At 50.9% G+C, this 25,641-nt stretch overlaps 2 protein-coding genes across 6 annotated transcripts in view; one reads left to right on the top strand and one right to left on the bottom strand.

Moving 5' to 3' along the window:
• Positions 1-16,852, top strand: part of Ano7 (anoctamin 7) — a 32,795-nt gene extending 15,943 nt beyond the window's left edge. For both annotated transcript variants that reach the window (XM_052750333.1, XM_052750334.1), the window contains 14 exons: positions 143-239; positions 2,487-2,630; positions 2,697-2,834; positions 3,598-3,696; positions 3,775-3,877; positions 5,519-5,630; positions 5,865-5,919; positions 7,288-7,385; positions 8,483-8,616; positions 9,520-9,725; positions 9,832-9,974; positions 14,559-14,649; positions 15,040-15,159; positions 15,333-16,852. In XM_052750333.1, the coding sequence (XP_052606293.1) occupies positions 143-239; positions 2,487-2,630; positions 2,697-2,834; positions 3,598-3,696; positions 3,775-3,877; positions 5,519-5,630; positions 5,865-5,919; positions 7,288-7,385; positions 8,483-8,616; positions 9,520-9,725; positions 9,832-9,974; positions 14,559-14,649; positions 15,040-15,159; positions 15,333-15,410 (1,618 nt within the window). In that variant the 3' untranslated portion in view covers positions 15,411-16,852. The remainder of the gene's footprint in view (positions 1-142; positions 240-2,486; positions 2,631-2,696; positions 2,835-3,597; positions 3,697-3,774; positions 3,878-5,518; positions 5,631-5,864; positions 5,920-7,287; positions 7,386-8,482; positions 8,617-9,519; positions 9,726-9,831; positions 9,975-14,558; positions 14,650-15,039; positions 15,160-15,332) is intronic.
• Positions 16,853-18,476: 1,624 nt separating this feature from the next.
• The window catches only part of Hdlbp (high density lipoprotein binding protein), a 77,692-nt gene continuing 70,527 nt past the window's right edge, over positions 18,477-25,641 (bottom strand). For 3 of the 4 annotated variants that reach the window (XM_052750331.1, XM_052750329.1, XM_052750330.1), the window contains 4 exons: positions 21,898-22,083; positions 21,289-21,405; positions 20,926-21,054; positions 18,477-20,787 (listed from right to left, as the gene is read on the bottom strand). In XM_052750331.1, coding sequence (XP_052606291.1) covers positions 20,701-20,787; positions 20,926-21,054; positions 21,289-21,405; positions 21,898-22,083 — 519 coding nt within the window. In that variant the 3' untranslated portion in view covers positions 18,477-20,700. The remainder of the gene's footprint in view (positions 20,788-20,925; positions 21,055-21,288; positions 21,406-21,897; positions 22,084-25,641) is intronic. The other variant, XM_052750332.1, reaches the window with a different exon arrangement.

Genomic DNA, 25,641 nt, shown 5'->3' with positions numbered 1-25,641 from the left:
ACGCGAGACCCTGTCTCAAAAAACAAAACGATGACTGAACGTTCTAGGACTGCAGAGCAGTGATGTAGGGGGGCGAGGAGAGGGGCTGATTTGGAAGAGGGTGCAGTCCTTCAGTTCCTGGAACCATATCTATACCCCACAGGCAGGAGCTGTGCCACAGTTCCGATGGCTTTGACATGTGCCCACTCTGCGCTGACTGTTCTTTTTGGCTGCTCTCCAGTGCCTGCACCCTGGCCCAGGTATGGAAGGAGAGCTGGGGTCAGGGTGTTGAAGGTGGGCAGCTCCTAAAGGTCCTGGTTCTATCTGTGAAGTCACAACCCTCGGCGAGCTGTCGACTCTGGTGCCCCTAACCTGGCATTCAGGTTAGGTCTGGTATGTCGTACAAATGACTCAAGAATGTCACAAAGTAGCTTTGACTGATATGTGTGTTAGATATCCATGTCTTAGTTTGCTTTCTATTGCTGTCAGAAGTCACCACGACCAAAAGCAGCTTGGGGAGGAAAGGATTTATTTGGATGACATGCTCTGATCATAGCCCATCATGAAGGGAAGTCAGGGCAGGAACTCAAGGCAGGAACCTGGAGGCAGGAACTGAAGCAGAGGCCATGGAGGAGTGCAGCTTACTGGCTTGCTCACCAGACTCACGCTTAGCCTGCCTTCTTATACCTCCCAGGACCACCTGCCCAGGGCAGCACTGCCCACTGAGCCTTCTCTACAGGCCAATCTGATGGAGGTATTTTCTTATTTGAAATTCTCTCTTCCCAGATAACTCTAGTTTGTGTCAAGTTGACAAAAACAAGCAAACAAACAAGCAAACACTAATCAGCACAAAAGATTAACCAAGTGATCACCTGGAAACCTGCCCCAGGACTTTTAGCTATGGCATCTCCAGAAGCTCTTAGGCACCAGCAGAACCAAGAGTGTGGACTTCAAGGTGGGCGGTGGTGGTGCACGCCTTCAATCCCAGCACTTGGGAGGCAGAGGCAGGCAGATCTCTGTGAGTTTGAGGCCAGTCTGGTCTATGGAGTGAGTTCCAGGACAGCCAGGGCTACACAGAGAAACCCTGTCTCTAACAAGCAAGCAAGCAAGCAAACAAACAAACAAACAGAGTCTGGACTCTGAGCAGGATTCCCAGCCTAGGAGACCTGGCCACAGGCTCTGTGCAGCTGGCTAGAGGCTCGGCCAGCATGGACCTGGGTATGCTTCCTTTCCATGCATTCCTGACATCCTTGGTGCCCGGGATGAACCCACACTCCCTTTGCTTCTATCCCAGAAATCCTCCTGGGTGTGTCTTAGATGATCCCTTAAGAGGTAGAGAATCAAGGCTGGAGAGATGGCTCAGTGGTTAAGAGCACTGGCTGTTCTTCCAGAGGAGCTGGGTTCAATACCCAACACCCCACATGGCAGCTCACAACTGTCTGTAATTCCAGTTCCAGGGGCTCTGACACCTTCACACAGACAAATGTACAGGTAAAGCAACAACACACATAAAATAAAAATAAACTGTATTTAAAAAGGATAGAGAATCAGAAATTCAAGGTCATTCTCAATGCATAGCAAGTTCGAGACCAGCCAGACATACATAAGACCCTTTCTCTCTCAAAATACAAACAAAAAACCCAGAATAACAACAACAGCAACAACAAGTGTGCTGGGTCTGGCAGAGCAGTGATGGGATGAAGGATGCTGTGCTGCCTGGCAGGTGAAGGCTAGATGCTGAGCTCTCTGGCTCCTTGGTATCTAGTCTGTGGCTGCCTCTCTGTTCCTACTTCCTGTTTCTGTCTCCATGGCCTTTCTTTCCCTAATGTGTTCCATCAGGCATTCTTATGAGAGCTGACATTGGGGTTATGATCCCATGGAAGGCACTTTTCTCTGGAAATCCATACCTTAATTACATCTATAACCAAAGCGTCCTACTCCAAATAAAATTACATCAAGGGACATATCCTCTTTGAGAGTCACAATCCAACCCACTACAACTCCCCCTAAGCCTCCCAACTTCTGACTACCTTGTGTGTGAAACACATTCATCTGTCCCAGTATCCTCCAGTTTTTCTAAAACACAAAACTCTCCTCTCTATGTGCTCGGCTCAGATGAATCCAAGTCAGGCATGAGTGAGCTGGGCCAGACTGAGCAATGGGCTGGTTGCGTGCCAATTGCTAAGAGTTCTTGCTTAGCATTCATGAGACCCTGGGTTTGGCCCCTCCCTCCACGTAAACAAGGGTGGTAGCATGCCTGAGACAGAGGCAGGAGGATCAGGAATTTGAGATCATCCTCAGTGGCAGGGTGAGTTTGAAGGTACTCTTTAAAAAGAGATTCCCTGGACTGGGTGAAACTAGGCATTTGCAGCTCCTGAGAGGCCTTCTCCCTGTGGGTCTTGGGCATCGTGGTGTGCCTGTGTGGGAAGACACTCCAGCTCCAGAAGAAGGGCCTGTGAAAGGACCTCCCGTCCTTGGGAAGACTTGGAGTCCCCTCTCCCCTGCAGGCTGGGCGGCTCTTTGACCATGGCGGTACTGTCTTCTTCAGTTTGTTCATGGCGCTGTGGGCGGTGCTGCTTCTGGAGTACTGGAAGCGGAAAAATGCCACATTGGCCTACCGCTGGGACTGCTCTGACTATGAGGACATTGAGGTAAGTGGGCTGGGCTGGGTGGCTTCTGGCAAGGGTCACACCCTCCTGAGCATGGTTCCCTTTCAGGAGAGGCCTCGGCCCCAGTTCGCTGCGAAGGCTCCTCTGACAGCCCTGAACCCCATCACTGGGGAAGACGAACCCTACTTCCCTGAGAAGAGCCGTGTACACCGCATGCTGGCTGGCTCTGTGGTTCTCCTGATGATGGTGCGGGGCTCCTGCCACCCTGTCTCCTCTGCCTCTGTCTTCCTGAGCCTCAGGGGTTCTTTCCTCCAGAAAGGCTCCTGTGCTCTGTGCCTCAGGGAAGGGCCTGAGCCCAGGGCCAAACTGGGCTTTCATAAGGGGTGTGTATGTGCATATACCATGAGGGGTTCTGGAAGAGCTTCACCATGTGTGGCCCAGGGCACCCACTAAACAAGAGAACGGATTCCAAAAATGAGCATGGGGCACACTAATTCCTTTGGTACCTTCTTTTTTTTTTTTTTTTTTTTGGTTTTTCGAGACAGGGTTTCTCTGTGTAGCTTTGCACCTTTCCTGGAACTCACTTGGTAGCCCAGGCTGGCCTCGAACTCACAGCGATCCGCCTGGCTCTGCCTCCCGAGTGTTGGGATTAAAGGCGTGCGCCACCACCGCCCGGCCCTTTGGTACCTTCTAGTCAAAGACTGCTTAAAAGGATCCCAGCCCTCTCCAGGATCCAAATTTAGGGCTGTAAAGAAGTGGCTGAATGGGGCACAGTTCTCCAACACTGGGTAGAAGGTCAACATACAGTAACTACCTGGCATCCTGACCTCCCAGTCCTAACCTGCCCCACCTCTGGAGAACCCATGGGGCATAGGCAGCCTGCAGATGAGAGCCCTGGGAAAAGGAACCTGTGGAGCTGCTGTGGACCCAGAGGCCTGTGTAGGCCTATGGCCTGAGGGTGTGGGTGCTGGGTCCACAGCAGGGGCTCAGGACTCTCCTGGTCCTGCAGGTGGCCGTGGTGATTATGTGCCTTGTGTCTATCATTCTGTACCGGGCCATCATGGCTGTGCTTGTGTCCAAGTCAGACAATGCCTTCCTTTCGGCCTGGGTGAGTCTCCGCTGCCTGTTCTTCTGGGGGCTTCCAACCCCCCTCTTGTGCCTGCTCTTATCATCTGTTCCCCATCAGGCTCCACGCATTGCCAGCCTCACAGGGTCAGTGGTGAACCTTGTCTTCATCGTCATCCTTTCCAAGGTCTACGTGGTCCTGGCCCAGGTCCTAACAAGATGGGGTAAGTGCTGGCCAAACCAATACAAACATGGACTGATTGCCGTGGACCCATGTTCCCAAAGAGGCATCTGCACTGTCTCCCAGAGACCTCCTTAAAATGGCGGCGGGGGGGGGGGGTTGTTAAGGGAAAGGGTCAAGAGCACTCAGCCAAGGGCTCTACTTCTACCTTCCTCACAAGATCCTTCAAGCTTGTAGAGTTCTCAGCGTGATACTAGAGCCTCCAGAAGAAGGACTAGGACCTCCACCAGGTGGACTAGGGATGGGGGCTTAGCTGTGACCAGCTCAGACCACTCCAAATGGTTACCAAGTGTCTGCACATCCTCTGTATCTGTCCCCAGGTCAAGCTGCCTCTCCCTCTGCCACTGTCTCTCCACTTCTCTGTCTGTCTTCAACTTTCCCTAAGAGCAGACGCTAAGAGGCCCAATCACTTGTCCCACAAGGCCTTGCCTATACCAGCCCCGACCAAGCAAGGTCCTGGGAAGGGGCAGAGCGCCCTTGGGGCACATGGACGGAAAGGGAATACAGTACTAAGGGAGGTCTCCAGGTAGGTGCCAGGGGAGTTCTTACCTGGAAGAGCCACAGGTAGATGTTCCCAGGAGAATGAGCAGTGGAGCTGGAGCTGGTGTAGGTTCCCACAGTTGTGGGACTTTTGGTCCCTTTTCCTCCAACTGACCTTTTACGTGCCCACATTGGTCTTGGCAATTTTTTTGCAATATAGCTCAGCTCTCACTCAGCTTTGACCAGAAACTATTTGTCCTTGGACATATCCCACCCCCAACCTTATCTACACACACTTTTAAAAATTATTACATGTATTTAATGTGCGTGTGTGCTCATGTGCTACGGCTTGTGTGTGCTATGGTACAATTGTGAGGGTTAGTTCTCTCCTTCCAGGTGAGTTCTGGGGATGGAACTCCGGTAATCAGGCCTGGCAGCAAGCACCTTTATTCACTGAACCATCTCACTGGTCCTGTATTTTAACGAGGGTGCAAATGTTAGATTTTAGTGTTTTGTTTTTTTTTTTTTTTCGGTCACTATTCCAGGCATTCCTAATTGTATTAGTTACCTTTTTTGCTAAATTACCAGACAGAGTGACTTAAGGGAGGAATTATGTATCCCTGATCACAGTTTCAGAGGTGACAGTCCATCACAGCAGGGAGGGTGTGGTGTCCAGAAAGCAAGGAGGGGAATACAGGACAGGATCAGGTAGAATACAGACCCTAGGACACCTGCTTTTTCCATGCAGGCCCCAACTTCCACCAAATTCCAATAGTATTATCAGCGTATTATTAATCCGTCTGATTAGCAATATTGATCCACTGATAAGGTCAGAGTCCTCATGAGCTAATACTCTTTGGAAACAACCCTGGACAGACCAATAGGTGTGTTTTCATAATCCAATTTAACCCAATCACATACACAATCAAGATTTACCACCGCTTTAATCACGTTTTAGGAAAATTTAGAAATTAGAACTTTAGGATTGCTCTATGTTGACCCCCCTCCTTTGATGAACTTTAAACTCTCTGGACAACATGGCTTCTTCCTCACCCTGGATGGTGGTGTGGTCTCCTGGGAAGGGGCAGTGCACTGGAACTGGTCAGCATACCCGGGGAACTGAGAGAGAGCCCCATCTGCACAGAGATGCACCGGACACAGACCTCATTCGAGGATGCCTTCACCCTCAAGGTGTTCGTCTTTCAGTTTGTCAACTTCTACGCCTCGCCTGTGTACATTGCTTTCTTCAAGGGCAGGTAGGTGTCACCTCAACTTGTCACCTCTCCTCTGTGGCTCAGCTTTGCCCCACTCTGCTCAGCAGCGGATGGAGATAGGTAGCCAGGGCAAAGGACTGAGCAAGAATGACTTCATGGGCTGGGAGGGGGCAAGGGGTCAAGTCTGTGCTTCTCCCAGCCAGGCCTCAGGGGTGGGAAAGAGAGGAGACACTCAGAATCTAGTCTCTCACAGCCTCACAATTTGAATCCTGCTAGGTTTGTGGGATACCCAGGCAACTACCACACCTTGTTTGGAGTCCGAAATGAAGAGGTGAGTGTGGTGAGGACACACCCAGCCAGGGAATGGAGGCTAGGCTCCCTCTGTACCCACTGAGGCCTTAATTTCTGCTATTCTTTGTGCCCACCTTCCACCACTGTCCAAGCCAGAGGCCAGGCTTACAGCTGCTTCCTAAGACTCCAGGACTCTACCACATCAGCCCCTGATTCACAACCACTGTCTAGAGAATACACACATCATGGGTCTTTGCCCTACTCTGATTTAACCCAATACACACCCTGGAGGCATCTGAGCCCTTAGGATGCCCTCCATGAGGGGGGCACTGGTCAGTGCCCCCCAGCCTCACTGTCTGGGTTCTCCATGGCCATCCTCTCCCACGGATACTAGTGTGCTCTACTTCTCTTTGGGAATCAGGAGAGTCTGGCTTCTCAGATGTGCAGTGGCCTTGGCAGAGGATGGCATGTGGGTTCCTCTGGAGGGGACAGGGCTTCAAGACACCAAAGTAGAAATACCAAGAAGGAGTAAGGAATGGACTCTATGTTGCCCAGACACCCAAAGAACTGTCTTTACACTTCCGGCCTTGTTAGCTGAGGGCCATTCGGGATTGATCAGAGGTACAGGTAGTGTGGTGGGTACATCTGGAGCTGTCCAGTGGTGGCTGTAGAGCTGGACTTGGGAGACATGGGGTTCCACAGCCCTTACTGGCCACCAGATCTGAAAGACCCTTCTCTTTTTAGAACTCTTCCCAGGGCCTGGGCCATTATCTCATCTTACTGCAAGCTGGCTCACCTCCCTGAGGGAAGCTGTCCACCTTTACATTAAGGGGAAGGAACTATGTAGGGAGAGGCAGAGCAACCGGGCCCCTACCTCAGGGCCACACTGCGGCTGCTGTGCCATATGAGGTAGCTTTCACCTCTTAGTGAGATGCCCAGCTCAGACTGCCTTAGGTGAGAAAAGGGCTACCACATGCTCTTGCATTGAAATTATTGGAGACCCTGGTTCAAGAATGGCTGGATCCAGGTGCTGCCCTCAGCACTGACTGAGTTCTCATTGTTTCCCACCCTGGGAGGGATGACATCCCATGGTGTGGCTGAGTCTCCCAGGCATGGCTTGCACTCCTAGAAACTCCTTGGGTCTGACTCTTGAGTGACTACATCTTGGGTCTTCCCTGGAGCCTGTGGCGACAGTTGGCTGAGGAGCTACAGGGCACAAAGTACAGCTGCCCAGTGGCTGTTCCCACACATAACTGAAGTGAGGTGGAAAGGGCCGATCTCTGCAATTCTCAAGGTACTCCAGGCATGTCCTGTGGGAGGTGGAGGTAGAGAAGCCGCCTTTGAGACAAAAAGCTAGGTGAGCGTGTGCCTGGTCCCTCCCCACAGCTAACCTGAAGTTGTCCTGCAGTGTACGGCTGGAGGCTGCCTCATTGAGCTGGCACAGGAGCTCCTGGTCATCATGGTGGGCAAGCAGATCATCAACAATGTGCAGGAGGTCCTTGTCCCGTAAGTCACCTCCACCCTGCCCTGGCAGCTTCGAGGGAACAGGGTTTCCTCAGAGTGCTAGGAGAATGAAAGGGGAGGCAGGACTTGCCGTACCCTAGGCTGCCATGTCACACTGTGGGCTTCACAACAGCCTCTCCCGTCTGTTGTTATGGCTGTGGTGTTGGGGGGGCTTGTCACCAGCACAGCCTCTGGACAGCTCTGTCAGGGGAGGCCTGGGTTCCTCAGTAGGAGACCACAGAGGCCAGCATGTATTTCCTACCACCACCCACCAGCCTGGGAGGGATACGCAAGAGGAGGCCCCGGGCCTCAGGTTCGACTCCTAGACTCATGCCTGTTTCAGGTTCCCTTGTTAGGCACCAGCTCCTCATCCTTGTCCCACTAGCTGGAACTATGGCCTCCCTCATAGGCTGGAGTCCTCCAAAGAGTCTGCCCAGGAATAGTCTCCTACCTGAGGCCACACCAACCCAGATGCCCATTACCACCTCCAAAAGGCAGTGTTCGCTACACTACAACCATAGCAGTCTCTCTCTGGAAGCATCTTGGCTTCTCTGGCATTCAGGGGGACCAGGAAGTGCAGGGTAAAGCTCAGTGTCTAGCAGGTGCAGGTCGTGTGAGGAAGCCAATACAATCTGATAAGCAACACATGTGTTCGATGCACGACACCTCACAACCTCTGACAAAGCCTCATACACACAGGACTGATACCTGCCTCCCGGGTGTGATGCAGCCACATCTATGTGGCCCCAGTATGATGAAGCCCACATACCTGGCCCCATGGCCCCTCTGCTTTCCTGGGACTCAGCTGTTAGCCTCACTAGCTCCTTCCTAGCCTTGCTATGGTTCCACCCTCCAAAGGCTCCAGGGAGCCGGGTTGACCTTCTGGAGGACACAGCAGGAAACCAGAAAGGCAAACTGCATCATGTCCCATAGAAGGGTCCAGGGCCTTGGATGAGTCTGACCTGCAAGAACTACAAGTCCCTTGCCCTGCCCAACCTCGCCTGAGGGCAACAGCCCGTCCAGGGTGCGTGTCCTCTCAGACGAGCTCATCATCACTGGACGTTGGAGCAGCCCTGGCATCTTCCACTTTCTACCTGCAGAAAGCTGAAGGGCTGCTGGCAGAAGCTGTACTCCAGGAGAGGGAAGGCTGCCATGGGGGTCCACCCAGCACCTTGGGAGGCTGACTATGAGTTGCTGCCTTGTGAGGGGCTGTTCCACGAGTACCTTGAAATGGGTAAGATCCACAATACAGCGACACTGGCCCTGGCCTACCCTGACATGCAATGTGTCATTGAGAGGTGGGGGGACACAGGGGCCCTGGGAGTCAGCCTACAGATATCTGGAGGAGAGATGGGGTGGCAGCAGAGCCAGGGTGGTGGTGGTGAGAGGTGGGGAGGTGGGGGGTGGGGCTGGGGCTGGGGATGCCTGGGAGCTGAGGCTGTGTATTAGGGGAAGCAGGTCCTGGGGCAGAGCCAAGATTCTCCAGCATGTGAAGGTAGGTACACCTGGGCCATGCCAGTCTAGAGGGCTGATTTCCTCTAACGGGTTTCCTTAGTTGTGAAACTGCCAAGTGGTGGCCCATACCCATAGCTTGAGGGGTGTGATGGTTTTGAGGGCGGGGTTTGTGCCTGACTAACACAAGGGACATCTGGCACAGTCATAACTTTGTCAGCAGAGCCTGGCAACCAAAGCATAACCAGTAACAGTTGCAGGATCACTCTGTGGATAAGAAACCGGGTGGGTTACAGGGAGCAGGTTGATATTATGTATCCTGCACAATGGCATCTGAAGACCTCGCTAAGCAGTTTTACAGAAGACCCAGGCTACCCCTGGAGCTAAATGGGAAGGATAGTTGTAAAGCCAGAGGCAGGTTTTCCCCGACTTCAGATGTATTGGGTGGCCAGGGCCATCCAGGAGCACCATGATCAGAGTAGTGCAGATCAGGGCTCCCAAGCCTAGGGGCCAGTCAGGAAGGTGGGCAGTGGCCCTGGCCCTGAATATAACCGGCGGGGAGGAAAAAGGGCGAAATCAACTGCTTGGTGCTTTGGTGGGTAAGCTGGGCGTCCCTACCCCATCCCCGCCACGGGTGATCTGAGAGGCTGACCAGCTCCAGCCAGCGGCTACTCCTGCCCCGCAGTGCTGCAGTTCGGATTCGTCACCATCTTCGTGGCCGCCTGCCCGCTGGCGCCGCTTTTTGCCTTGCTCAACAACTGGGTGGAGATCCGCCTGGACGCGCGCAAGTTCGTGTGCGAGTACCGGCGCCCGGTGGCCGAGCGCGCCCAGGACATCGGCATCTGGTTCCACATCCTAGCGGGCCTCACACACCTCGCCGTCATCAGCAACGTGAGCGCCCGGCTCGCCGGCTGGGTGGGGCGGCGGCGGCGGCGGCCGGGGGTGGGGTGGGAGCCGGGGCCCGCTGACGTCACCCGCGCTGACCCCGCGCCCGCAGGCCTTCCTGCTGGCCTTTTCCTCCGACTTCCTGCCGCGTGCCTACTACCGCTGGACGCGCGCCCCCGACCTGCGCGGCTTCCTCAACTTCACGCTGGCGCGCGCGCCGCCAGCCTTTGCGGCTGCGCACAACCGCACTTGCAGGTGAGTGCGTGATTCTCTTTCGGGGTTACTCATCCATTCCTCCTCCGATGCCCCTACTCACCCCCCCCCCGAGATGTAGGTTTTTGGTTTTTGGTTTTTGTGTTTGTTTTTTTCGAGACAGGGTTTCTCTGTGTAGCTTTGGTGCCTGTCCTGGAACTCACTCTGTAGCCCAGGCTGGCCTCGAACTCACAGAGATCCGCCTGGCTCTGCCTCCTGAGTGCTGGGATTAAAGGCGTGCGCCACCACCGCCAGGTTTTTGTTTTTGGTTTTTTGAGACAAGGTTTCTCTCTGTAACAGCCCTGGATGTCCTGGACCTCCTGCTGTAGATCAGGCTGGTCTCGAACTCAGGGAACCTGCTGGGATTAAAGGCGTGAGCCACCACGGCTCGGCCGACATGTAGGTTTTTGTTGTTTGGTCTTCGAAGCTGTCTCTCATGTATCTAAGGATGACCTCGAACTAAAAAAAAAAAATTTTTTTTTAAATTTTATGTATACGAGTTTTGGCTGCATGTATGTACATGCCCAGAAAAGCCATAACAGGGCATCGGATCCCCTGCAGCTGGAATTACAGATGATTGTGAGCAACCATGTGGGTGCTGGGAATCGAACCCTCTTCAAGAACAAGTGCTCTAAAACTACGGAGTCATCTCTCCAGCCCCTGGCCTTGAATCCTAATGTAGGCTGACCTTGAACTTCTGCAGCCTGACTTCCGGGTGTAGTCTGTGTGTTTCTTACCCGTCTAGAGTTGAAAATGTACACTCCTTTCTTTCTGAAGTATCAGTAAACAAAACTTTTTTTTTTTCCGGAGCTGAGGACCGAACCCAGGGCCTTGCGCTTGCTAGGCAAGTGCTCTACCACTGAGCTAAATCCCCAACCCTAGTAAACAAATTTTTGTCAACATTTACTTCAACACATTTGGTAATAGCCTTAACTCTTTTAAGTTCAACTGATCACCAGGAGTTACTTAGAAGGTCCCCATAAGGAGTTCTCTCTCAGATCTCGGAGTTACAGACAGTTGTGAACTGCTATGTGGATGCTGAGAATTGAACCGGGTCCTCTGGAAAACCAGAAACCAAACAAACCCAACCATCCCCAACATTGATTCTAGCTTGTAGCTTGTAGAACTTGAGTTGGTGTGTGTATTTCATTGGTTGAGTCTTCTTTCAGTGATCTGGTTACAGTGGAGTTTGGCACGTTTCACATGAGCTTGAAAAAGTTTTCTTAACTTTGGAGCATGTTTACAGATAGACCCATTAGGCCAGGGTTCCTACTTTTTGATTTTCCTTTCTTCTCATTCTCACCTCACTTAACCCATTAGATTCTAATAGATGTGATTCAAAATCTTGTAAAGAATGTAACGTCAGTTTCTCCAGATAGGACTTTTTATGTATTTTGAAGTTCTTAATTGCAATGAGTTCATCTTTGTGATTTTTTTCAAAGAGACTGCTTTTTCCTTTTATTCTTATTTTTCCCTTATGTCCTTTTTGTTTGTTTTGGTTTTCAGGACAGGGTTTCTCTCTGTAGCCCTCACCATCCTGGAACTAGCTGTGTAGACCAGGCTAGCCTTGAACTCACAGAGATCCTCCTGTCTCTGCCTCCCGAGTGCTGGGATTAAGGGCGTGCGCCACCACTGCCCGGCTCGAAAAGCTATTTTTATATGTGTGTTTTGCCTGTGTGTATGTTTATGTACAACATGTGTACATTGCCCCACAGAGAAAGATCAGAACAGGGCATCTGGCTCAGTATAGTAGCAAATGCCTTAATCCCAGCACTCAGGAGGTTGAGGATGGTGGATCTCTCATTAGTTTGAGAACAGCCTGGTCTACATAGCTAGTTCTAGGACAGCCAGAGCTAGATAGTGAGACCCTAATTGCAAAAAACCACATGTACACACGCACACAAGCATGTGCACACACACACACACACACACACAAACAGAGAGAGAGAGAGAGAGAGAGAGAGAGAGAGAGAGAGAGAGAGAGAGAGAGAGAGAATCAAGTCCCCTAGAACTGGAGTTATAGTCAGTTGTGAGCTACCATGTGGATGCTGGGAACCAAACCAAGAGCTCTTAAATGCTAAGCCATTCCAGCCCCTCAGTCCTTACATGTATGGAAATACTTCTCTGCATCCTTCTCTTTCAAATACCAGGTATAAATTACAGGTGAAGTTGTTTTGCTTGTATCTCAGGAAATAGTATTCTTTTGTGACTTGCTATGCCATCCCTGTTTAAAAACCGACACAAACGATGAGAAAGGATGGTATCTTAGCTTATGGTTTCTGCGGCTTCAGCCCATGCTGGGTGCCCCACACCAGTCCCTTCTCCTTCCCTCCATCTCATTCTTTTTTTAATTTTAAGACGAAGTTGTTACTGCTTTACTCTTTCAGCAACGGTCTTCTCCCTGAACACGGGATTGCAGGCCTGCCACACCTCACTTGTAACTCTTAACATTTTCATTAGCAGCGTTCATAGGTAGAGTTTACGGTTTCTCCCTCTTAACGTTTTCATTAGCAGCGTTCACAGGTAGCGCTTACGGTTTCTCCCTCATTTCCTATGTTCCACTAACACATATCTGTTGGGGTAGGGTTGGTTTTAAAGTTTCTCATTTAGTTTCACAGTGTGCTGTTGACCTAGAGTGATGTCTTTGTTCCAGAAATATGTTTAATTAATAAAAATAATTTATAGACAGTCTTACTGACCAGGCTGGCCTTGAACTCACAGAGGTCCACCTATTTCTGCTTCTGAGTGAGTACAGGGAAAAGTGTGTGCCACTCTGCGCAGTCACTTTCTTCCTTTAAACAGTCTGTGTCTATGAGCCAGCTGGAGAGTCTCTCCATCTCTCCTCTCATCTTGAATACTCTTGAGTCCTTTGCTCTCGGCACTACCTTCAGAGGGGATTTCATCACTGCTGCCTTACATACTCTGTCTTTTTTCTGTTGCACTGAGTTTAGCCATGTCAAGCTTATCCCATCCATCGAGGACTTGTTAGACTCCCACTGCTGGGACAGAACACCTGCCATAAACAACTCAGGAGGTTTCTGAGGCTTCAGTCCATGGTTGCTGGCTTCTGTGTTTTGGGGACATGGGTAAGGCAGAAAAGGTGTGCAGAACAGAAATGCTTATCTGATGGCAGCCAGGAAGCAGGAGAAAGGTAACGGGGCTGGAGTCTAAGCACACCCTTCACAGGCCTGGCCCCAGTCAGCTGCTTCCCCCAGCTAGGCTCTACCTCCTAAGTTTCTGCCACCTCCCAGGAGTGCTACCAGATGGGGAAGAAATTTTCAGTACACGAACCTTCAGGGCTGTTCCAGATCCAAACTGTAACAGGGATTTTGCTTTCAATGATAAAGGTTTTTTTATTTATTCTTTCCCCTGAGACCCTGAGACAGGGTTTCTCTGTGTAGTTTTGGTGCCTTTCCTGGAACTCACTTTGTAGACCAGGCTGGCCTCAAACTCACAGAGATACACTTGCCTCTGCCTCCTGAGTGCTGGGATGAAAAGCGTGTGTCACCACCACCCAGCCCCAGTGATGACGTTTTTAATGTTCAAGATTTCACCCCATGGGTTGGGGATTTAGCTCAGTGGTACAGCGCTTGCCTAGCAAGGCCCTGGGTTCAGTCCTCAGCTCCAGAAAAAAAAAAAAAAGAAAAAAAGAAAAAAAAAGGATTTCACCCTTGCCCCACCCCACACAGTTCCCTGGTGATGCTTTTCCTGGAGTGGAACTTATGAGTATGTACCAGAGTGGAACATCCATCTTTACCATGTGACAAACACAGGAAGATGTCAAAAGACAGGATGGTCTGAGATAGTGCAGGAGCTGAAGGCTGCATGTTCTGGCAAAGCAGTGGTCCTCAACCTTCCTAATGCTGCAACCTTTTAATATAGTTCCTCATGTTGTGGTGACCCCCAAACCATAGAATTATTTTCATTGCTACTTCGTAATTGTAATTTTGCTGTTATGAATTGCAAATATCTGTGTTTTCTGATGGTCTTAGGCAACCCCTGTGAAAGGGTCATTTGACCCCAAAAGAGGTCATGACTCACAAGTTAAGAACCACTGTGGTGCCAGGCCGTGGTGGTTGCACGCCTTTAATCCCAGCACTCCGGAGGCACAGGCAGGTGAATCTCTGTGAGTTAGAGGCCAGCCTGGTCTACAGAGTGAATTCCAGGACAGGACAGCCAGGGATACACAATGAAACACTGCCTTGGGGGGGGGGGGGAGAACTGCTTTGGTAAGGGAGTAAAGCAGCTGCTGGCTTGTAGAGATTAATTACATCTTCTGGTGTAAGTAGATGGACAGCATTTGTAGAAGTCTCTTTGGGCTGTTACATCTATTAAAGACATTTGCAGCTTAGCCCCGTGGGGTGAAAGGACAACCTTTCCCACCCACTCATTTAGAACTTCACCAGTTAAAGATACTGAGTCCCTGTTTGGGGGTAATTCCTGTTTCAGAGAGCATTGCCAGAAAGCTGGTCTGTGGACAGCACCAAAGAGTCAGAGAAGGAAAATGGAAAGGCTGATTCTAGATGGACCACTTGCCAGCTAGAGCTCAACCCAAGAGCAGTACCCCGAGTCTTGTGTCTCCTGCAGGTACCGGGCGTTCAGGGATGATGATGGACACTATTCCCAGACTTACTGGACTCTCCTGGCCATCCGCCTGGCCTTTGTCATCGTGTTTGAGGTATCTAAGACCTCTGAAAGCTCTTCCAATGACTCCCATCCCCTTGCTGGCCCCTGTACTTAACATGATGCCCCTGACTTGCTTTGCCTAACCTAAGCCTGTGGGTCAGTAAGACCAAAGAACTCCCACTCTGTCTTCTCCGCTCATCGAAATTCTCTGCACCTTACTTGCCGGCCTCTGCCCCTGGCTCATGGGCTAGCTAGCCATTGAGTGCTCTGAGGATTGCAAGGTGCTATGGGGACCTCTGAAGGGCCGTACACCCTGGTCTCTGTGGTCTAGGCCTCTGCTCCTCCAGCAGTTCCACTCACCTGGGAGCCTGGCTGCCTAAAGGCTAGTCTGGGCTTTTGTTTTACCAAGGGCTGGGGGGCGGGGTGGGGCTTCTACCGCCAGCACGTGGTGTTCTCCATTGGCCGTCTTCTGGATCTCCTGGTTCCTGACATCCCAGAGTCTGTGGAGATCAAGGTGAAGCGGGAATACTACTTAGCTAAGCAGGCCCTGGCTGAGAACGAGGTGAGCATCCAAGCCCTGACCCTCACGCTCTCAGGCCCCATGACTAACCATGGACCTTAGTTCCCACCTAGTCAGTCCTTACAGCACATCCACAAAGTGGGCAAAGGACTGGGGGGTTTTTATAGTCACATCTATTCTGTAGTCACCCTGACAACTCACTTTCTTCAAGACAGGCTCTCCTTGGAGCAACAGGAGCGAAGGATGACCAGCTTCCAAGCTCAGAGTCTGGGCCTTCCAGCCTAGGGTCTTAGAACTAGTAACCTCCTCTCTGAGGGTTACTGGAGGCTGACACACTTGCTTGGAAGACTGCTGAAGATGTCGTAGGGGACAGTTCACTGTGCATGTCCTTGGAGGCCATGGCCATGCTCGTGGCCCCAGCTCAACTTACCCCCTATGCTTGGTTTAGAAATAACCAGGCCCCTGGCTGCCAGTCTTCAGCTCATACATACTGCTTGGCCACCACCCCTACTAGGTATTCCTTAAGGCCACCCAAATGGAGCAGCAGTGCTTAGAGACATCTGTTGGCCTTCAGGGGGCTATCCCCTACTGCCACTCCTAAGTCCCTCAGCCAATGGCTTGTCTCCCTTTATCTCAGGTCAAAAGGGCTATCTGGGGCTGGAGAGATGGCTCAGAGGTTAAGAACACTGACTGCTCTTCTACAGGTCCTGAGTTCAATTCCCAGCAACCACATGGTGGCTCACAACCATCTGTAATGAGATCTGGTGCCCTCTTCTGGCCTGCAGGTGTACATGCAGGCAGAACGTTGTATGCATAATAAATAAATCTTTAACCAAAAAAAAAAAAAAAAAAAAAAAAAAAAGAAAAAAAAAGGGCTATCTGAAACGCTGGCTTCTGTGGCTCTCATTTTTACAATGCTGGCCATTGTACTCAGAGAATCCGTGCTTCCCTTGCCTCAGCCAGGACTTTCTCTTATCTCGAGTAGGGAGGATCCCTGTTTCCTATCCCTAAACCAAAGGCTAAGGGGCCTCTGCATGCATTCCTGAATCCTAGTGACCAGGAGGTGGCTTTACTGTTGACACATCCTCCCACCCCTCTGTCCTCATCCTTGGGCATAAGTCCTCTGTCAACTGAGGTCAGACTCTGGAGTCCCTGCCTCCTCAGGGATTTACTCAGTTATTTGCAGCATTCCTTGTGATAGTGTAGGGTCCGACCACCCCTCCAGACCCACCCTCTGCCTCTCCTCACATGGTCATTGCACATCTGCCTCTCAGACCTGATACCACATCCCAGGCCACAGTAGGAAGCCTGTGCCTGCTCTTTCTTGCATACCTGATTACCCAAGGCCTCTGCAATATCTATCCCCTTTGTCTCCTGTGTGCCTTCCAGTGCTGGGCCAGGGACTCACTCAGCACATAGCAAGCACAGACCAGAGAAGGCTGTGGAATGAAGCCTTACCCCTTACAGTAGAAGCTGAAAAACAAAACAAAAACAAACAAACCAACCAACCAGATTTCTGTGACACCTAGTGGACCTTTTCCATTTTCCCTTTCTTTGTGTTTACATACAACTACTTTTCAAATTGGGTACAATTTGGGCCTTTTCCCGTTGCTTGCCTTCTGTTAGCTGGGTTAACTGATGGCTAATTGCCAGTTATTTCCTACCCACTCATGATGGGATATGGGTCTTTCCTCTTCTGCCACCCAACCACACTGGAATAAAGGTCTAAAAGTCAGTACTTATCTGTGCTTATTTCTGTAGGGTTATTAGGACTCACCAAGAGGTTGTCAGCACAACCAAGAGAAATATGCAGTTTTGGAAGGCCGTGAAACACACACATTTCCTTTGAAAACCTTTTTCCAAACCATGGTCTCATCCACATACCCATTGCTTCACTTTGGCAACTCCTGGCCTCAGATGTGGCTCTGTGCTTACTCTGGCATTTGACATGGGACAAGGCTGCCCACTGAAGCTTGCGTGGCTGCTGGACAACCTAGCCAGTTCAATGAGTGCATTTGCTGGGGAAAGCCTTACTACACAAGCCACATGTACTTTCTTCAAGCTGTTTTGTTGTCATAGTCTTTAAAACCTATTGTGTGTATTTAAGACCTGTGGGTAAGTGTGGGGATGTGTGCCACAGCTCATATACAGAACTCAGGAAACAACTCTGTGGGGCCAGTTCTTCCCCTGGGCTCCAGGGATTACACCGAGGTCAGGCTTGTACAGTGTAGTGTTGGACTGAGCAATGGCCCTCACAGGCTTTGGCAGTTGAATACTCCATCCCCGTTTGCGGATGCTTAGGTGGTACAGCCTTGCTGGAGGAAATTTTGAGAAAGTGTACCATTCCAGTTGGTGCTCTCTGCTTTGTATCTACGGGTCAAGATGCAACTTCCATCCTCCTGCTCTTCCGCTGCGTCCGCTACAGCCTTAACCCCCTTCTCAAAGTTGACTTGTTTTTATCAGTGACAGAAAAGTAACTACTGCATGCAGGAAGCACGTTTACCTAAGCCACTCCACTGGCTCTATCTTTAAAATATTAAAACAAACTTGCCCAAACAGAAGAAAATACCTGCCTTTACCTGAAGGAGTGTCATGTAAACACACTGCTGAAACCAATCCAGGGCGGCCCATGCCTTACCCATCCGGGACAACTAAGCCAGGAGTCAGCCATGAACTCCCAGTGACTTCCACTGGACACCAGGGTCGTATCCACAACACTACAGGAGGCGCTTATTGGTGCTGGGACCTGAAAGTAGACCCACTGTGGGGTCCTGTTTTCATCTGGAACCATCTTGCAGGTGTGCTTCCTCAGGATGCATCCCCTGGGCTGGAGATGCTGGGTTACCGGCCTTCTCAGCGAGAGGTGCTATGCTGGGCCCTTGCTCCCTTAGCCCCTTTGATGGATCTTCTATGGCATGGGGACTGGAGTAGTTGGTCCTTAATTAACCTTGCTCTGCCCTCCACCCCTTTCCTTCTCAGTTCCCACAGGCAGGGACCTGCCCACAGGCCCAACCTCAGCCTGGGTGTTGGGAGCCTGTCAGGAATGTCAACAGAAAACTCACAAAGCTGGGGAGGTTGCTGGTTTCGTAAAGACCATGCTGCTCCCCCAGCAGAGCTGTCTCATTTAATAGTTCTGGGGCAGGCACTGACTGGGCTGGGAGGTTGGGTCAAGGTACAGGAGCAGGCAAGACTTCCTCATGCAGACAGCACTGAACAGTCCACTGGAAAGGACAGAACAGTGCTAAGAATTGCTGGAGAATCACAACATGAATTAGGGAATTACCCAGGGCTACTGTGACCACTCAGTCACAAGGAGAGAATATATACAGACTTGATAAAATGAGTCTCATCACACTGCCTCTGGTTTCGGGTTTTATTTTAGAATTTATAAAATTCCAGTGTCATCCATATTCATGAGCCTTTACACATGTTTGCATATAATCTCCAAATTCCAAAGTTAAGGCCAAGGGATGGATGTAGCTATGGAAACATAGGACATGGAAGACATTCAACAAGGAGGAAAGGACACTCCCCACCCCTGCCTAGGCCCCTCAACAGCTTGGAGGCTGCAGGGAGGTGACCTGGGCACAGTCAATTTCATAGTCCTCATTAACAATCAGAGAAAAGGAGCGAGACCCTGAACAGTGTAGGGTAGGGCTTACATCTACAGCACTTAGCAATAAATGGAGAAGTGCAAAATCCCGGTGATCATTTCCACTTTACCTTCTGGGGAAGGAAGAGACTGGGTGTTGTAGGATGACAATGAAGATGACGAGGGGCTGGAAGGGCAGGAGGGAAGCAAGGTGTCCCCAGTGTCATGCAGATGGGAGAAAAGACAGCTCCAGGGAAAGGCAGGGAAGCCCCCCTCCCTGCCTCACCCACCTGGCTCAAGCGGCCAGCCTACTGTGCAAAGGAGATGTTCTTCCCAGCTCAGCATCATTCCTATAATGGGTGCATGGGGCTGCTTCGTCTACAGGGAACCGAAGTTAGACTTGGAAAAGCAACTCTGGATCCACTTAGGAGTTAGTCTACAGGTAGCCAAGCCTGAGTTACTAAATAGAGAGTGACAGACTTGGGGAAGGTGTCACACAGTAGAAGTGACAGTTCCCAGGGAAGGCCATGAGATGGGCACAGGTTGGCTTTTCTAGGAACCCAAGTATCTGGGACAGGACATGTTGCTAGTTGATCAGATGACCTGGAAATAAAAGACCTGTCCTCAGTCTCCACAACACAAGAGGGACACTTCTGCTGGGGACCACTTTTCCTGGTGAGGGCTGGCCTGAAGCCGTGCTAGCTGGGGCCAGTGGTCCAAGCTACCTCTTGCACCTGAGAAAAGGCCTCCCCAGCTAGCAGTGCTCCCTGCGCTGGGTCCTTTGTTTTCATTCTGCCTTTCCTTTTAATCCATGGTGAATGACAACCTCTATCGATGATACCTGCCCTTAAGCCTGTCCCTCAGGACTGCAGAAAGCATCCAGGCATGCCTGCCAGAGCCTACATGGTCAGGCTGGCTGGGAATGAGCACCTGCTCTGGACCAGCCCCTGAATCACGTGGGCTGAGGGAAAGCACAAGCTGTCACCCTCCTCAACTCAATGGCAAGCCCAGAACCACCAGAAATGTCTAAATCAAGAGGAGCCTCGGGGGCGGCACTAACCACATGAGAGTACTACCACACTGGCTGAGGTAGAAAGAAGGCAGCTGAACACGAGGTGTCTGGCCAGGCAGAGGCTAAGGGTTGTACGAAAGCTGAGCTATCAGTTAGGGTCAAGCCCTCTCCCACCACCAAAGAGAAGCCAGTCTCTACCTCCCCTCCCCGCAAAGTCTCAAGCCACCCCAGTCTGCTGTGACAGCCACAGGGAGCCCAGATGGCACACACAGCTGGGCCTCTAGGCTGCAGACACCAGCTCGTGAGGCTGAAGCTGCAGGACAAGCCCCGATGCTTTCAGAACCCTAGTGGGTGCCATCTGAGGACCCAGGTCACCATCTACCTCTCGGCCCACTCTATCACCAGGACATCTGACCTCTTGCTGTCCAAAACCATGCCTTCCTCCTATCCTGTAGCCCGTGCTAAGCAGATTTTGACAGCAAATGGAAGCTGACTGCTTTCCACAAAGAGGAAGGTCTGGGTGACAGGTGGCGGGTAGGAGGGAGGTGGGAAAGGAAGAGGGCAAACGTTTTGGCTTTTATAAAGTCAAGGAAATTTATTTCCTGAGGTCATGACACAGGAAGTCAGCTCCTAGCCGCTGTGGAGCTCTGGTGTGAAGGTCAGAGTGCTGACTACATGCTGGGTGGACCAGGAAGCTGGAGTCTGTGATCACGAAATGCTCGATTACCTTGCTTAGTGTTTCACACAGTGGCGTGCCTGTCCCAGAGCACAGCATCAGGAGCAGACCCTGAGCCTGCTGGGTGCTGACCAGGCCTGGAGAAGCAGCCACACAAGGCCAGCCCACCAGGCTTTGCTGCGAGACCTCGGGGAGGGGGAAGAGCATCAACAATTTACGAGGGTCCAGCTGCTGGGTCAGATTGAGACAAACCATTGTGTGGTTGGGTTTGGGCAGCAGGCTGGAAAGGTTTCTTTTTGATCATTATCGTTTGGGGCCCCAAGGGAGGGTCTTGGGAGCCACTTGAGCCCCAAAACTGGGAAATTCTTCAGAGCTGCTCATATCAGGAGCCTGTGGGGAGGGAGGACACAACTTAAGTACTGGGTGGCTCTCACTGACTTACCGAGTTTCCAAAGTATCTCTGCCCACACCCCACTGTCCCACCAGCTTGGCCCATGGGGAACAGGCAGTACAGAAGTGCCATCTGACCTTCTCACTGCTGTTGGAGGTCCAGGGAGCATCTCGCACCACGAAGCCTTTGGATGGTGCCTTGGACTCTTCATGTGCTGGGGGCTTCATGTAAACTTGCAGCGCCTCGCTGTCCACCACATCAGCCAGCTGCACGGCACAGGGGAGGTGGTGCTGCTCAGCCGACAGCCAGCCGAACCTGCTGATGGCCATCCCGGGGCCACCCTCCCGCCCCCTTGCCCCTCCCTGCCTGTGGAACCATCTGAGTTACTTGGTTGTCACCTCGGGATTACAGTCAAGCCTCCAGCTAGTCAAGGGACAGGCTGCTTCAGAGCTCAGCCTGGGCTGGCTTGAGGGCCCCTAAAGACTCTGCTCAGGACTCACATATTCCTCCTCTAGGTTGAGGATGTGGTCGATAGCTTCCTCCACATTCTCCGGGAGTCCTGTCACAGTGACACAATTGGGGTCTGGAGCTCCACTCTGTGGGAAGCGTATGTCCACCTGGAAGAAGCAGGGTCAAAGGGCATTAAAGGAAGGACTCTGGACCAAAGTACCACATCACACTTTTTTTAGTTAGTGAAATATTTCTCTCTGAATTCAGGAAAATCTTAAAGTTTGGTTTTAGGGCTCTTCACTTGAGGAAGTCATCTGCATCATCCTGCCAGGACTACCTGTTTCCTGAAGACAAAGGGTGCTGAGTGTGTGTGTGCATGACAGTCCCATCTTGCAGAAGAAAGGCATGGCCGATAGCCTAATGGCTCTGCTCTTCTAGTGGCCCTTTCTGTGAGCCCTCATTGTCTGTGCTTACCAGTGATGTCAGAGGGCAGCCCCGTGCTACAGCTTGCAGGGAAGGGTTGGTCCTAATACCCCAGAACCAAACACTTCCCCCTGCCAGCTCTATGTGGTCAGTAGCATAGGCAGGCGTCTGCAAGTTTCCAGTGCCCTGGAAGGATGGAGTTCTCATTCTTGTGCTTCATTTGGCTCTGGACTCACCTTGAACTCATCCATGATTTTCCGGATGGCTTTGCCTCGGGCACCAATGATGCGGGCATGCACACGGTGGTCCAGTGGGACATCCTCAGAAACCATCTGCTCTAGCTCACCCACAATTTTCAAGATAGCATCACGGGCAGCTTCAGTGTTCTTCTCATACCCTGTGATGGTGATTTGGTCCTGAGGCTTAAAAAGGAGAATTCAGTCAAGAGAAGAGTGTGACTTCTCTGGGATGCCCCAGAATGAGCAGTGTGCCGACCTAGCAAGCTGGTCACAGTGCAGGTGTGTGGATGGTGGCTAGATGGATGACTACATCAGACGTCACCTTAGGGGAGACATTCATCCTCTCAGAAGAACAGGGCAGAAAACACATCAGGTTAGAGGGGGAGAACGGTGGCCCTGCAGGTAAGAGTGCTTGCTGCACTGCAGGGGACCAGAGGTCTCATCGGATTCCTAGCACCCATGTCAGGCAGCTCATAACTGCCTGTGACTGAGCTCCAGGAGGTCTGATGTCCTCTTCCGGCTTCTGTGGATACCTACACTCATGAGCTCACACACAAATACACATAATCAAAGTTAAAAATTAGGGCTGGAGAGATGGCTCAGTGGTTAAGAGCACTGACTGCTTCTTCCAGAGGACCTGGGTTCAATTCCCAGCACCCACATGGCAGCTCACAACTGTCTGTAACTCCAGTACCAGGGGATTAGACACCTTCACACAGACACACATGCAGGCAAAACACTAATGCACATAAAGTAAAAGAAAAAAAATGAAGTTAAAAATTAAATATTGGGGCTGGGCGGCAGTGGCACACGCCTTTAATCTCAGCACTCGGGAGGCAGAGCCAGGCAGATCTCTGTGAATTCAAGGCCAGCCTGGTCTACAAAGTGAGATCCAGGAAAGGCACCAAAGCTACATGGAGAAACCCTGTCTCGAAAAACAAAACAAAAAACCAAAATAAATAAATAAAAATAAAATAAAATAAAATCTTGGAGAGATGGCTCACTAGTTAAGAGTGTGCACTACTTTCATAAATGACCTGGGTTTGGTTCCCAGCCCCGACAAAGCTACCATCCATAACTCCAGATCTAATGACCTCTTCTGGCCTCCTTGGACAGTATATACACAGGGTGCACATACATACACATAGGCAAAACATTCCTACACTCAAAATAATTGTTTTAAAAATAAAGTTGTAAACAAAACCACACACACAGTTAACATCCACTCAGCACTCACTCCTTCCCAAACCCAGGAAGGATAGGAAGGAGGGCAGGTGGTGTGGTTCAGTGGGTAACAGCACTGGAGTTTGACCCCTGGAGCTGAGGTGGTGGAAGGAGAGAAATCACTCCCTCAAGTTGTTCTCTTACCGCCACGTGTGTGCTGTGGTGGGTGTGCGCGCGCACACACACGCGCACACACACACACACAGCGCGCGCACACACGCGCACACACGCACGCACGCACACGCACACACGCGCACGCACACACGCGCACGCGCACACACACGCGCACGCACACGCGCACACACGCGCGCGCACACGCGCACGCACACACGCGCACGCACACGCGCACGCACACACACACACACGCGCGCACGCACACGCGCGCACACACACACGCGCGCGCGCACACACACGCACACACACGCGCGCGCGCGCGCACACACATACACGCGCACGCACACGCACACACACGCGCGCGCACACACACACACACACACACATATAAACCTTAGGAAACAAAAAGGCTAGGAAGGAAACCTGATCATAAAGATGGAGGAAGTACCAGTAGGTGCGTTTAAGGAAAGCAGGCACGAGGTTGGGGACTACTATAAGGCAAAGTTCTCAGCCCATCAGCCTTCTGCTTCTTTGGAAGTGTCCAGGACCCTTAGAGTACTCTCTGCTCACTCAGACCCATCAGCGCAGGCCTCCAAACAGATGTGAGCAATAGACAATTCAGGGACTATGGAGGGACACATGGGGACAAAACAGCAGCAGTGTTTTCATCTCCAGGACAACAGGTTCAAAATAAAAGGAAGAACACAGAGACTACAAAGAAACCACTACTGGAGTTAACATTAGGAGGCAGGAAGATCCAGCCTGGGAGGGGAGCAAGAGATCTAGGAACAAGGAGAGAGAGGCAGCCAACTAAGAACTTCCTGTCCACACTAAGGGGAAGGCCAGGCAGCGGATCCAAATAAGGGTCACCAAAACCAGGCATGCCATGGCCATGTCAGTCAGCACACTCCACAGAATCAGCTCTGCAAAGTGCAAGTGGAACTCTCACAGGAAAAAGCTGTGGATTTAAAGAGATTGGGGCTGGCAAGACGGCTCAGTAGGTAAAGGCACTCGTTGCCAAACCTGATGAGTTCAATCTTTGGGACCTACATGGCTGGAGGAAACAAACTGACTCCTACAAGTTGTCCTCTGACCTCTACACACATGCTGTGGCATATATGTGCCCCTATACATACACAGATTATTTAAGTAGTCAAAATGGTGGAACAACTAAAAAAATTAGTAATTACAGGAAACTGGAAGAAGCTAAGGCATGGTGAGAACAAACTATATATCTATATCTATATATATGTGTGTATGTGTGTGTATACACATACACACATATATATATTTTGATATAATTTATACATATATATAAAATCGATTGTCCTCACTATGCCTCCCCATATCTGGTGTGTGTGTGTGTGTGTGTGTGTGTGTGTAAATTGAGGGCTGGAAAGATAACTCAGCTGTTAAGAACACTGGCTGCTCTTCCAGAGGACCCAGGTTCAATTCCCAGCCCTGACACTGTAGCTAATAATGATCTGTACTCCAGGTTCCAGGGGATCTGATGTCCTCTTCTGACCTCTGCCAGCACCAGGCACATATCTGGTGCATAGACATATATGCAGGCAAAACATCCATACATATTCAAACAAACAAACAAACAAACAAACAAACAAACAAACAAAAACCAGCCAACTGAATTTGTGTAGCTGAAAGATTCAGAAACAAACAGGCTAAGAGATGTGGAAGTAAAGATGGGAAGGAGGGGCTAGAGAGATGATTCATTGGTTAAGAGCACTGGCTGCTTTTTCAAAGGACCTGGGTTAAATTCCCAGTACCAACATGACAGTTCATACTATCTGTAGCTCCAGTTCCAGGGGATCTGACACCCTGACACACGGGCAGGCAAAACACCAATGTACATTTAAAAAAAAAAATACACACACACACACACACACACACACACACATTCATATACTGAATAAATATATGAATGAGAAAGACACCTAAGTTGATGGGTGCTCACCCTCATGCTACTACTGGTACACTTCTGGGCACAGTGATCATGGCCACAGGGCTTGAAAGATGTTCAAGCAGAGATGGCCCATGCCTAGAGGGCCATTCATGGAGGGCATTTGAGAGGTAAGGTCTAAGGAAGGACGGACTGAACACACAGGTGAAGACAAGCCATAAGCAGACTTAGAGGTGAGGTGGAATGGGACTGTCTGCCCACCAGGGTGGAACCGAGCGAGGAGCCGAGTTACCCTTCACATTGTTTTATGTATAGTAGGAGGCTGTGCAGAGCTCATCAGGGACCATGGCAAGTGGGATAGGGGATGCAGAGAATCCAGAACTGGCTGGCTTTTGTCCACCTGCTTCCATAGCTCAATGTAGCCTGGCCACAAAGTCTTGGGCACTGGTGGACATAGTGTGCGCATACGTAGGCATGAAGTTACA

Source organism: Peromyscus californicus, unplaced genomic scaffold (genome assembly GCF_007827085.1).
Source record: "Peromyscus californicus insignis strain IS unplaced genomic scaffold, ASM782708v3 Scaffold_21__1_contigs__length_65335640, whole genome shotgun sequence".
In the NCBI taxonomy this organism is placed as follows: Eukaryota; Metazoa; Chordata; class Mammalia; order Rodentia; family Cricetidae; genus Peromyscus; species Peromyscus californicus.
This window is presented reverse-complemented; position numbering and strand designations above follow the sequence as displayed.